This window comes from Cotesia typhae, unplaced genomic scaffold (assembly GCF_013202065.1).
Source record: "Cotesia typhae breed Kobodo isofemale line unplaced genomic scaffold, CoteBio_Ctyphae scaffold_45, whole genome shotgun sequence".
NCBI classification, from domain to species: domain Eukaryota; kingdom Metazoa; phylum Arthropoda; class Insecta; order Hymenoptera; family Braconidae; genus Cotesia; species Cotesia typhae.
The window spans coordinates 3512904-3526473 of NW_027423777.1; the positions used below are offsets into that span (position 1 = coordinate 3512904).

The following is a 13570-nucleotide window of genomic DNA, read 5'->3' on the forward strand; positions in this document are numbered from 1 at the left end:
ATCGCGGCTTAATCAAGATCAATTAGAAGTATGTATTAATCGTTGGATTTTTATCAAATGAATAATTAAAAATTGTTATAGTAAATATTCTTTTTTTAATATTTGAATCTTATTTAATTTATAGAAGTTCTTCGGTATAATGCGGAGTGTTTGTCGTTGCAACGATCATCCGGATACAATCCTTTTCGGGCAAGTTTTTCGATTATTGTGTTCATATTCATTAGTCACGCCGCCGAAAGGGTCCAATGTCACAGCTGGTGAATTACTACAATCTTTAATGCAGTCCAAAGATTCTCTGGCTACAGCTAATGCATTAAAAAAATTGGCTGAATGAAATTGACGCTATTGTTGAAAATGGTATTTCTAGTAATAATTATTCGTCTAGTGATGATAATAATAATACATTTTCTCATCCAAATACCTCTGTGGCTAAAAAACCCTTTGAAAGCTTGTTAGACGAAGATAGTGATGACGATAATGATGATACTATACCGTCATTTATTAGAAAACCATTCGAAAGTTTATTAGACGAAGATAGTGAGGATGATATAGAGGACGATGATGATTTGTATCACGATAATCATTATCCGTTCGAAAATTTAACTGAGGTTGACGATTCTTCTACTGAAAACAACATTAATCATCATAATCAAAATAAAATTAATATTGATTCAAATGAAAACTTTTTACAAAGTGAAAATGATTGGGAAGGAAGTAATAGTTTTCGTGATGACCAGCATTACCATCATGATTATGATGTTGTTTCCACCAGTGATGGTATAGTTGCTTATATTGCTGGATATGTTGCGAGAAAATTTCAGCGAATGACTTCTTGCTGTGAATGTATTGAAACATTACGCTCTGCGAATTCCTCTGAACGTGATCGGGTCATATAATTAATGAGCAATGGTGGATTAATTTTTCCCAGTGAAAATTTATTCAGACTAATTAAAAAATTGGAACAAATAGTTTTAACCGTAGTTGGTACTAAAACTGTTAAAATAAATACTATGCACCAAGTGCTAGAGAAAATAGCAAAAGCTAAATGCCTCCCCATCCTAGGATGTGATGAACACAAAAAGGAGCTTACGGCTAAAATATTGAATAATTTTGTAATTATGAGAGGTAATTTTTAGCTAATCTTATCAACCGAACTCTTAACGAACGAAAGATGATGGCCAAGAAACATCGTAAAATTTCTAAACTAGCTTAACTTATTAAACTCTTCAGTAATATTCTACTTTCAACATATATACGCTTATTAATTAAGAATAAAATTACCTAAACTATTTGAATACTTTATTATTATTATTATTATTATTATTATTATTATTATTATTATTATTATTATTATTACTATTACTATTATTATTATCCCAATTCGCAACTAAAAATGAAATTTTAATGTTTTCTTTTGATAAATGTGATTGTACATTGCATTCCGCGTCATTTATTTAAAAACCTGACATTAGAGACACTTGCGCACTCTAGTGGTGAAAGATCTGTCCTCCAATTTTCGGACGCTTGTAATACATTACGATCGTCCTCCTTATATCTAGCCTCCGTGCTCGTCATGCAGTACCAGTTAGCATCTCTCCCGTTTACTCTTTAGTATATTTTGTTATCTTTAGTGATGTAGTATTACACATTTTACTACAAAAACAATATTAAACCCCAAATAAGTGTAAAAAATAATAAAAACTCTAACATATCAATTATTTGATAAAAAAAAAAATATTCTCCAATTTCAGACATATTAAATAACACATAGTGCTGAGTGTGACTATAGTTTATTGTTCCGTCTCGAAAGATCATCATCGATTGTCCAAGTTTCGTCGTGTCCTCGCCTTGGTCTATCCATAGTGCATTCTAATATTTAATAAATAAATGCTTTCTTTATTGCTGGTTTCTTTTATTGATTATTTGTTACTCATAGTGGAAAATTTAAACATGAATATTTGAATTTTCGGAAAATCAATACAAGTGGATCATCAATGTATTAGTCATCAGTATTTTATTATTTTACCTAAGGAATAATAATAACAACTCAAAATGGAGCGGACTGTTATCCCAAAGCTCAAACACAAAAATTATATCAATTTGTCAATAATGTTGGCGTTATTTTTCATGTCTTTCCTTGCGGTAAGTTTAAATTATTATTTTTATTATTATTATAAAAAATAATAATAAAGTTAGCCGACATTTTTTATTTAATTAAACCTAAAAAAAATATTTTTTCAATTTTTATAAAATAATAATAAAGGTAGCCGCCATTTTTTATTGTTTAATTGAAACTAAAAAAATATTTTTGAAAAATTTTAATTGTCGGCTAACTTAATTTTAATTTATAAAAAATTTAATTTTCTCTCAACAGTAAAATAAAAAATGATTTATTTAATTTACCACACCTACATTAATTTATCAAAACTTAATAGATAATTCGAAGAAACACATTCATTTTATTTGTTAATTTAACTCGTCTGATATGATCCTTTGAAGGCCTATTAAAGACGTTGTTGGTCTTATTAAATTTAATTATACGTCGTCGACTAGACGGTCTTCCTTGTATTTTATTCGAGGCTTCGCGTGTTTCCAACACTTTGGCTATTTTATTGCATATATGTATTATGTGCTATATCTATATGAATATATGCTTTATACATGTGTCAATCCGGAGGCCAAAAGATGTGTACGTCCAAGGCGACCTTGATGGGTGACTAATACTATGGCAAATATCTATAGCCATTAAGGGAAAAAAAAAAAAAAAAAATTTTTTTTGAGTTTAGCTAAGGATTTTTTTTTTTAATTATTATACAGTATAATCGGAGTCGATTATTCCGGGATTTAAATCTCCGTTTTGAGAGACTTTTATTTATCACCGTGAATATTTAATGAGGAAAGATATAAAATAGTAAATTTTAATATTTTGAAGAGATAAGTTTTAGAGGAATTTTTTACAATTGTATTTTTGGATAAAAATTATTGATAAAATTTAAAATTTATCATTTTTTTAAATAAAATAAATTTTTTTATTTAAAAAAATTAAATTTTATTTTCAAGTATGTTAAATAATTTATTTTTTATTTAAAATTATAATTTTTTTATCTGGTCATCTGTTTTACTTATCATGTCATTAGTAATATTTTATTTTATGGAAAATAGCTGACGTAGACGTGAATAATTTAGAAAGAATGTCTCGTGAAAGCTACACTATAACTTGTTTTCTAAGAACGCTTGGTATGACTTATTATTAATACACTCGATAATGATAATGCTATAAGACCATCTGAAGAGATAGTATTTTATTATCAAATATGACTCAATGATAATAAACTAGCAACATTTATAATAATGTCTATTGAAAAATTGCAGTGCAATTTCTTTAAAATTGTTCTCATTCTCCTGATAATAATAAATTATTTTTTGTCACAGGTTACAAATGCCGAGGAAGGACATTGTATTTGGTATGGCCAGTGTCATGCAGATCAAATAGGGCGGTCTCAAAATTGTTATTACACGGGAGAAGCTAAACCACTAAATGGATCCGGTCTGGAAATACTCGCCCGAAATTGTCCGCATATGATGTCTAATGACGTCCGAACTTGCTGCGATGTTAACCAACTCGAAACATTCGATACAAATATTAAATTGGCTGCTAACTTTTTAGCCCGGTGTCCCAGTTGTTTGGACAACTTGGTGAAGCATCTTTGCGAATTCACGTGCAGCCCAAAGCAGAGTTTATTTATGAATGCCACACAGATAGAAGTCAACGAAGAAACTAATAATAGTGAGTAATTTTAGACTCCAATCTATTATTATTATTATTCGCGTATTTGATCAATTATTCATCAGACGAAGTAAACAATAACACTCCTTATATTAAACAGCGATCTTGAAAATTTAGTTTATTAATTAAAATATAGAGGACATTTATTTCGAGATAAGAATATTCAATTTTTTTTTTTAAATTCATTTTTTATTTTGTTAAATTACGCTAATTACCGAGAATTAAAAATATTGTATAGAAAGTTTAAAGATAACGGATAATGGTATGATAATTTGATTTTTTAAGTCACAAACTAACGCGTAAATACTCGAACATAATTTACATATCTCTGGTAATGTGTCTACAAAAAAAAAAAAAAAAAAAAAAATCTTGACTGGAAAATAAACAAGTGAACCTTTTTTTCTGTGTAGATACTTACACTTTATTTTTATAAATTTAATCACTTGCTTAGAATGTAAATTGATCAAATGATAAGACATCGATTACGCGACTGACGATGTTTATTAAACAAATTTGTTTGGGCTACATTATTATCTTTGTTACAAAATTCTGATTATTTTTTACAACACAAATTAAAATTATTTTTTAATTTTTTTTCAAAAAAACAAAAAACAAAAAAAATAAAAAGTTAACTTTAAAAATTAATGTTATTTTTTATCGAACAGATAATAAGTGACATTGATAAAAAATACATTCCGGTAGAAATAAAAAGATTAAACGAATGAATGAATTAACTTAACTGTAACTGTTTTTATTGTCATTTAATTTTATTAATTAATAACCAATTAACCGATTGATGAATCACTCTTTAAAATTTTAATGCAATTACTGATAACCTTTTCAGCGTATGTCAATGCCGTTGACGTATTTATCACGAACAAATATCTCCAAGGAACATTTACGTCTTGCAAAAAAGTATCTGTTCCAAGTCTTGGGCAATTAGCGCTGGATGTGATGTGTGGAGACTGGGGCGCAAGTAGATGTACCCCTGAAAGATGGTTCACGTTCATGGGTGATGCTAATAATCCATACGTGCCTTTTCAAATAAATTACATAGGAACTGACGCCAAAGTTGGTCCATTTAGCCCGATGGATCCTGAAGTAACTCCCTGCAGCAAAGCTTTGAATGTAAATATTTTTAAATTATTTTTAACATAAAAAAAAACTATCTTATTAAATTAAAATTTTAACAATTAAATTTATTTATCAGGAAAAATCACCAGCGTGCAGTTGTGTAGATTGTGAATCAAGTTGTCCCGTCCCACCACCAGCACCTCCATTACCAACACCATTTAAGCTTATCGGTTATGACGGAATAGCCGTCATTATGACGATTATATTTATCAGCGGATCCTCATTATTTTTAATGTCTATTATTTGTTTCAGTAATCGTAAACAAATAGGTAAGAATAGATTTTTTTAAATATTTTATTTCACAACTTATTTATTTTTTACATAAGAATGGTGAGATTTTAATTTATCCACACAAGTACTCAAATGATTATGCCAGTAAAAAACCAGTTTTCTCTTCTAAAATTCAATTATTTTATTACATATTAATAATACATATATTTCCTATCTAATACTCGTATTTTTCTCCCTGGCAGTGGTATATAACAATATTTCCATTTAATAGTTTTTTTTTTTTTTTTTTTTTTTCCCCCTTTATTTTTTTGGTATCTGGTACCATTTTAGTGATTAATTAAAAATTATTTTAATTAATATCACATTTAATTCATTATAAATTCTTTAAAAAACTGTCATTAATTTTTATTATGGTTGTGGAAGCTTTTTAAAAATAACTACATTTTTTAATTTATTTTTGGATAAAAATATCGTTTTAGATGGAAATTTTCTTGATTAAATAAAAACATTTGAGTTTAAAAATAAAATTTTAACATCTTGTTAAAATTTTTTTATTATTGAGTATAAATATAACTTAGTACAAAGTTTATTAATGTGTAAAATTGTTCGCTTTCTGCAAAACTAGCATTTTTTATAATAATACTCATTTTAAAAACACACTGATAGAAGGATTTATTAACTGTTAATAATTTAATTTATTAAATTTTATCCTTCTATTAGTAAACTAGATAAATAAATTGCTTAATTCATTTTTATTTTATTTAATTATCATAAAAAAAAATTCACTTATGACTAAATAACAAAACTAGGCTTCTTAAATTAAAAAAAAAAAAAAAAAATTTCATCATTTTTTTTTTTTTGTCAACAATTTTATCGTTAATAAAATTTTTTACTAAAATAATAAAATTTTTCTCAGCTCAATAATTTATTCATTACAGCTGTTAGACATGAAAAAAAAAAAAAAAAAAAAAAAAATTAACGATTTAAAATTTATTTATTTAAATGAATTAAAAAAAAAAATCGATCAATGTAAAAAATAATAAATTTATTTATGACCCGGTTATTTACTCCGCGATAAATTATTGCATTCAGTTGCTCGAGGAGAAGAAGTAGGGAGACAGGTTGGTAGACGTCTAGCTGCCGGGCTTCATCATCCAGGAGATGTTGCACGAATTGCTTTAGCAGCTGATCAAGAAGACAGCCCACTACAATCTAAACGTTCCAGTACGTTTTTTTCTTCCGTGACTATTTTAATTTCATCTTTAATAGCAGCTTAATTTGTTCTCCTGTCTTCTATTAAATTATTATTTATAAACATATATTTATCCCCATCTTATATCTTATATCTATCAATCTATCAATCTATTTGTCTCTGTATTGTTATTACATAATTTAAATTTCAATTAGACCTCATAAAAAATCATTGCTTCACTATTAATTTTCGCATGCCGCTACTTCAATTTTTTGTCATATAATTATTTATTGCTTGTAACTCTTCCGCTCATTTCTGTTCACTGATTATTTATTTATTTATTTTCTATTGCACATTTATTTTTTGTTGTTTTATTCACAATGTTATAAAATTTTTTTTTTTTTTTGCGTCTGTGTATTATGTATATAATTTTTTTTTATTTTTGTCTAGGCTTTATGTAACAGTGTTAGCTTTATGATTTTTCATAAATCATAAATTACAAATTATTCTCCATGTATTTGTTTTATTATTATTAAATTTTTTCCTATTACTAAAATTTATATTTTTTTAGGTGTAGTGTCCGCTGATGATTTGCCAGGGGGATTCGAGGATGAACAATCAACAGTAATAGAGCGTCTCGGTGCAAACACTGACAAATTTTTGCAAGAGTTTTTCTGCTCATGGGGAACTGGTAAATAAATCAATTAAAAAAATCACGTAACAAAAAAAAATTTAATTGTTAAATTATTTACAAATTTACAATCTTTCAGTTTGCGCCAAGCATCCATGGACAGTCCTCTTCTGCGGATTTCTTACCGTAATAGTCCTCGGGACAGGAATAAATTACATGCAGATGACGACAGACCCTGTGGAACTCTGGGCCTCTCCACTATCTCGCTCTCGAGTAGAGCGAACCTTCTTTGACAGCCACTTCGAGCCGTTCTACCGCGTTGAGCAGCTGATAATAACCCCAGTGAATCTTCCAAACATCATCCACAACACCAGCGACGGGCCTATCACCTTCGGGCCAGTCTTTAACCCGAACTTCTTACTAGCCGTCCATTCGCTGCAAGAAGCGATAAAGAACATATCCACGAAGAACAATTACACTCTAGCAGACGTGTGCTTTGCCCCGCTTACTAACGCCTTCACTGGCCCTCCTACTGTCAACAAGTGTACCATCCAAAGCATCTGGGGCTACTGGAAGGACAGCGTAAAGGATTTCAACAGCACTTCCGAGGAAGCTGGCTTCACTATCACTTATCTAGATCATTTTAAGAAATGCGTTGGAAATCCTTACAACCCCGACTGCTTGGCTTTATATGGAGGTCCCGCTTTTCCTCCAGTTGTTTTGGGAGGTTTCCTCCCTCCAGGTCAATCCCTCCGCAATCCATCGTACGAAAAAGCTACCGCTCTAGTGGTGACAATCCTCGTCAACAATTACCACAACAAAACAAAATTAATTCCCGCAATGGAGTGGGAGGAAGCTTTTGTCAACTTCATGAAGGACTATGTCAGTGACCCGGCTAAGAAGCCAGAGTTTATTGACCTTGCGTTCACCTCCGAGAGGTCAATTGAAGACGAGTTGAAGAGAGAGTCCCAATCGGACATATCAACTATTTTAGTGTCTTACATAATTATGTTCGCGTACATCGCGATCTCTCTTGGACAAATGAGGTCTTGCAATCGCTTAATGATCGACTCGAAGATTACCCTGGGGCTTGGAGGAGTTTTCATTGTCTTGGCTTCCGTCGTCTGTTCCGTGGGACTCTTTGGGTTCATCGGGTTGCCCGCGACGCTTATTATCATCGAGGTCATTCCGTTCTTGGTACTCGCGGTCGGAGTCGACAATGTTTTTATCCTGGTGCAGACTCATCAAAGAGAGGGAAGACGACCCAATGAGTCCATTCCGGAGCACATAGGACGCTCTCTGGGGCAAGTTGGACCCAGTATGCTTCTCACTAGTGTGTCAGAGAGCTGCTGCTTCTTTTTGGGAGGACTCTCCGATATGCCTGCTGTGAGAGCTTTCGCGTTGTACGCAGGTATTGTAGTCAATTTAAATATATTTATATATGTGCAATTTACCAAAAATTAATATTTTTTAGGTATGGCTTTAATGATAGACTTTCTCCTGCAAATAACCTGCTTCGTAAGTCTCCTGACCCTGGACACAGTGCGTCAAAGCAGTAACAGATTCGACATATGCTGCTGGGTCCGCGGTTCAAAGAAAGACACCTCGGAGGAAGTAGTCGATGGAATTCTGTACAAAATCTTCAAGATCTTCTACGTCCCACTGTTGCTACAAAAGTGGATCCGCGCTGGAATAATGGTAATTTTCTTCGGGTGGCTGTGTACCAGCATTGCGGTAGTTCCGCACATAGAAATCGGACTGGACCAAGAGTTATCCATGCCAGAAGACAGTTTTGTCTTGAAGTACTTCAAGTACTTGAACAGCTACCTGTCAATTGGACCACCAGTATACTTCGTAGTAACTGGAGGATTAAATTATTCGAACCCCTTCGACCAGAATCTAGTTTGCGGCGGGAAGTACTGCAACTCTGACTCAATCTCAACCCAGATCTTCATCGCAGCTCAGCAGTCTAACATCAGCTACATCGCGACTCCGGCTTCCTCGTGGCTGGACGACTACGTCGACTGGTCTCAAGCTCCGGATTGCTGTAAATACTTCAAGTCAAACGACTCCTTCTGTCCCCACCAAGGCCGCAAAGGCTGCACCAGCTGCGACATATCCTCCAACAAGTACGACAGACCTCCACCGGTCGAATTTGAAAAGTACGTCTCGTTTTTCCTGGAAGACAATCCCGATGAACAGTGCGCCAAAGCTGGACACCCTGCCTACGGTCAAGGCGTAAATTACCTCACCAACAACCGGACTGGCTTGTCCAGTGTCCAGGCCTCTTACTTTATGGCTTACCACTCCATTCTAAAAACCTCTGAGGATTACTACGAGTCGATGAAAGCCGCGAGAAAGATTTCTGCTAATATTACCAACATGCTCAACAGTAACCTCAGGAGTCAGAATAGGAATGAAACCGTTCAAGTTTTTCCCTACAGTGTTTTCTATGTCTTCTATGAACAGTACTTGACCATGTGGCCGGACACGCTTAAGAGCATAGGGATTTCTCTTGTGGCCATTTTTATCGTTACTTTCTTCCTCATGGGCTTGGATATCTTCTCGTCGATTGTTGTTATTATTACTATTACTATGATTCTGGTGAATATTGGGGGACTTATGTACTGGTGGCATATCACGTTGAACGCTGTGTCGCTGGTTAATCTTGTTATGGTGAGTGGTTTTTATATATATATATATATATATATATATATATATATATATATATATATATATATATATATATATATATATATATTTTAAATAACAAATGTCAAAAAAGCGTAGAAAAAACTTTTATTTATTGTAAAATTATATTAATTAATTTTTTTTTTTTAGGCGGTGGGAATATCCGTCGAATTTTGCAGTCATCTTGTCCATTCATTCTCCACATCTGTCAGAGAAACTCGAATAGAAAGAGTGGAAGATGCTGTAACAAATATGGGAAGTTCGATATTTAGTGGTATTACGCTCACCAAATTTGGTGGTATTATTGTTCTTGGCTTTGCTAAAAGCCAAATTTTCAAGGTATAATTTTACTAAAGATTTTTTAAAAATAATTACTATTGTATTAAAAAATAAAATTTATATTTCAGGTATTTTACTTTAGAATGTACTTGGGGATTGTTCTTTTTGGAGCAGCACACGGTCTAATATTTTTGCCTGTATTACTTAGTTATATTGGTAAGTAATTAATTAATTTAGATACTTTATTTTATACGTAATTGATTTTTAATAATATGAAACAATTCCACCGATTGTTAAAACGCTAAAAAAAAATAATATTAGAGAATGTTGATGCATGATAAAAAATGCACGTACCTGCTGAAAAAAAATAAATTAATCGCTCGAAAAATAAAACTTGGTTTATTTCTATCTAAATAAATAACAGAGATAGAAAAATTGTTGAGACATATCGGGTTTTTAGGTTCACCTATGAACCGTGAGAAGTTGGCGAATCACCGGAAAACGGTCACTGGAAACCTGGAAAATGTTCAAGAAACTTCACTCAATCACCGAGTAAGCAAAACAAATTCATCTTCTGCACAATTTAAAGAATCATTTAAATCGCTTGATTATGATTGATAGGTATGCACCGCATTTATCATCTCATTTATTTTTTTATATTTTTTTTTTTTTTTTTTTTTTTTTTTCAGCATCTACATTAGTATTATTATTATCATTATTGTAAATAAATTGGCTAACAACTAATACTGGTAAAGGTACACTAATTGCATCAGTAATTTAGCACTTGCATTTTTTTTTTTTAATTTTTTTGGATTGCTAAGAAAGTTTGGCCACTGCGTTTAAACAATTAGTGGATCGATTAGGTAAATAAAAATTGTTGAAATAATTGAGAATTTTGCTCTTGAAAATTTTACTTTTGATTGGCAAATTAAAGCTTGTTAAAAAAATATTTGTGTTTTTAATTATCATGGCTTGAAATATTTTTTTTTTTTTTTTTTTCTAAGAAATTTGAAAATTTATGTGAACTGCACTTGATAATAAATGAAAAATACAATATTGAAACAACAAGTACTATAAGCAGAATCTCTAGATATTTAATAAGCTCATTTTGATGTTGTACTCATCAAGAGTTTTTATCTAAAATAGTTTCAATATTGAATTTTTTATTTAAATTTTTTATTACAATATAATAAAATATTTTTCCAAAATTTTCAGACGTGATGTCCGGCAAGCGAAAGAGACGAATCCGTCGTATCAACGCCGAGAGCATTTACAACAACCGCGACAGTAACGACCCTGAGAACTCAGGTCACCTCGCTGATCCCGCAACTCCTCTTATCCAGAATGCTCCCAGCGTCTCAATCACTTCCTACGCCAGTATAAATTAACCCAACAAAAAAACTACAAACAAACCAACAAATAAAATTATATTTTTTACTTGAGACTAACTTAATCTATTTCTTACAATTAAAAATCATAATATATAAATACAATTACTTACAAATAAGTTCTGTATTTTAGATAGTACAATTATTTATTCATTTTCGGCGTAGGTCTGTTGTAAATTTTTATTAATTTAGAAAAAAAAAAAAAAAAAAACAGTTAAAAATTCTTTCGATAAATTTACATTTTTTTTTTATATCATTAGATTTAAATACATATATATACAATAGTTGTGGTGTAATATTAATATTAATATTAAGTAATTGGTTTCGGTGTGACGGCTTAAATTTTTTTTTAATTGTTATCAATTAATAGTTCACAAATATTGAATGAAAATTATTTAATTATATTGCAAAGTTTTAGACGATTCGTTGATACATGAACAAAGTATGTTAATATGAGTATTAAAAAAAAATTATTAATATTTTCTAAAATTAAAAAAATTCAGTAAAAATAATATTGAAAAATTTTTAATTTTTTATTAATAGAAAATTAAAAAATTGTAATTTAAAACTTTCTCTGGATTTATCAATAATTAAAATATCATTTTTGTAATTATTAAAATTACAATTGAACTGAAAAAAAATTGCATGACTGTGTATTGTTTATGTATGAATAAAGTAAAATAAATGTCATGATGATTAATGTGAATTAATAATAAAATAATTATTGTAATTAGTATAGTTAAAAAAAATAAACTAAAAAATTAATTTACTGCAATTTTGTAATCCATAAAATTAAATGTGCGCTATTGAAATAATTATAATAATTTAATTTAATTTAAAAAAAAAAAAAAAGAAAGATATTTGATGAGTAAATAAAATTTTATTAGTTAAATGTCTCCTGAGATTTACATTTATAATTAATAAATTAAAATTTTTTTACAGATTAATTAAATTAACATAATTCTTGTAAAGGCCCAAATAGATGAACCGCGGGGCAAGTTTCGTCGGGATTGCCTAGAAATTGTGCATAAAGCTCCTGGAAACGCGCGAGAGTAAGGCCGCCTCGTTTTCTGTCATCATCCTAAAGATTTATTTTTATTTGTTATTTTGTTTCTTAATAAAATTTCAGTTTTTTTTTATTTACTCACGGTTAAAAGACTCTGATAAGCTTCATTAAGAGCCTCGATACTGTCCAGAGGGATACGTGTAGCACAATTGTATCGATATTCTTCAGCAGCAATCAGTCCGTCTTCTATAAATAAAATTTTGGTTTATTAAATAATGACTTTTTTTAAATATTGAACTACATTTTTTTTTTTTTTTTTTTTTTAATCTTACCATTAATATCCACTAATTTAAAATGACTGTCAATGAACATTTTCATGGCTTGGGGAAAATCGCGGTAAGGCCGCCCCATGCAGCTTTTTTGAACAGCTTCTTTAAACTCTTCCACAGTAACAACACCGTCCTAAATAAAATTTATTTTTTATTATTAATATTAATAATAATTAATTTAAGAAAAAAAATATTTTATTTATTTAAAAAAAAAAATAATACTTTATTAAAATCAGCAAGCTCTGCTATTTCTTCCCAAAGTGACAACATGATGTGCAAATTTTCTTGATAACGATTGTAATTAAAATCACCTTTGCCTTCCATTAATGTCATTTTTAATGCCATACATTCAAAATCATGTTGATTTAATACTCCATTATTATCAATATCTAAAAAAAAAAATTTTTTTTTAAATTAATTTTATTAAGACACTTATTAAGACAATTTTTTTTTTTTTTTAAAAACTTACCGTACAAAGCTTTTACAACAAAGCTTACACGATTATCCCAACTATATGCCATAATAATTAAATAAATTATTTTTTGTTTGTAATTAAAATAACTGTAACACGTTATTAATCCTCGACGATTGCCATTAATAGTAAACAATAAAATAGAACAAATAAAATGAAGAGAAAATAGAAGACGATGTACACTCTACTCTTGAAGACTCAGGAATGAATCTAAGTTTAGACAGAGTTAGAACTGAAAGGCTGTGGTCGTTGATTTTTAGTATTACACCAACAGGAAGAATATATAAATGTATATGAACAGTGTAATTTTAAATAAATATATAGCAATAACAAGACAACTGCTGTTGGTTCATTTATATTTTCTATTCTTAAATTATATATAATAATAAATTTTTTTAGTTTATAGTTTCTTAAATATTGAGGTTTTTAA

The 13570-nt window shown here is 30.0% G+C and overlaps 2 protein-coding genes across 7 annotated transcripts; one reads left to right on the top strand and one right to left on the bottom strand.

Moving 5' to 3' along the window:
- Window positions 1-1617: 1617 nt before the first annotated feature.
- On the top strand, window positions 1618-11556 carry Npc1a (Niemann-Pick type C-1a). 6 transcript variants are annotated; one of them, XR_012480798.1, is made up of 13 exons: window positions 1618-2142; window positions 3433-3787; window positions 4632-4915; window positions 4998-5190; window positions 6245-6376; window positions 6916-7035; window positions 7115-8386; window positions 8450-9651; window positions 9817-10005; window positions 10074-10161; window positions 10406-10566; window positions 10635-10808; window positions 11161-11387. XR_012480798.1 is itself a non-coding variant. In XM_074257517.1 (12 exons), exons 1-11 carry the CDS (start codon window positions 2053-2055, stop codon window positions 10561-10563), a joined length of 4083 nt encoding a protein of 1360 aa, XP_074113618.1. In that variant the 5' UTR covers window positions 1618-2052; the 3' UTR covers window positions 10564-10566; window positions 11161-11387. The 6 variants fall into 6 exon arrangements, 4 of the variants coding, with proteins under 4 accessions (XP_074113618.1, XP_074113617.1, XP_074113620.1 ...); XR_012480799.1 differs by having other exon boundaries at window positions 10406-10497; XM_074257517.1 differs by lacking the exon at window positions 10635-10808.
- Window positions 11557-12193: 637 nt separating this feature from the next.
- Window positions 12194-13333, bottom strand: Scp1 (Sarcoplasmic calcium-binding protein 1). The gene is made up of 5 exons (XM_074257528.1): window positions 13138-13333; window positions 12891-13057; window positions 12672-12801; window positions 12482-12585; window positions 12194-12414 (listed from the first exon to the last, which is right to left on the bottom strand). The coding sequence occupies exons 1-5, from the start codon at window positions 13187-13189 to the stop codon at window positions 12286-12288; spliced, it is 582 nt and encodes a 193-aa protein (XP_074113629.1). The 5' UTR covers window positions 13190-13333; the 3' UTR covers window positions 12194-12285.
- Between the last annotated feature and the right edge of the window lie 237 nt (window positions 13334-13570).

Bases quoted from the DNA above. Each gene is read 5' to 3' on its own strand.
- Npc1a (XM_074257516.1), top strand. From the start codon at position 2,053: ATGGAGCGGACTGTTATCCCAAAGCTCAAACACAAAAATTATATCAAT. The intron at 5,191-6,244 runs GTAAGAATAGAT...TATTGCATTCAG, and splicing joins CAGTAATCGTAAACAAATAG to TTGCTCGAGGAGAAGAAGTA. The intron at 7,036-7,114 runs GTAAATAAATCA...ACAATCTTTCAG, and splicing joins TTTCTGCTCATGGGGAACTG to TTTGCGCCAAGCATCCATGG.
- Scp1 (XM_074257528.1), bottom strand. From the start codon at position 13,189: ATGGCATATAGTTGGGATAATCGTGTAAGCTTTGTTGTAAAAGCTTTG. The intron at 12,802-12,890 runs GTATTATTTTTT...AATTTTATTTAG, and splicing joins AGCTTGCTGATTTTAATAAA to GACGGTGTTGTTACTGTGGA. The intron at 12,415-12,481 runs GTGAGTAAATAA...ATAAATCTTTAG, and splicing joins CTTATCAGAGTCTTTTAACC to GATGATGACAGAAAACGAGG.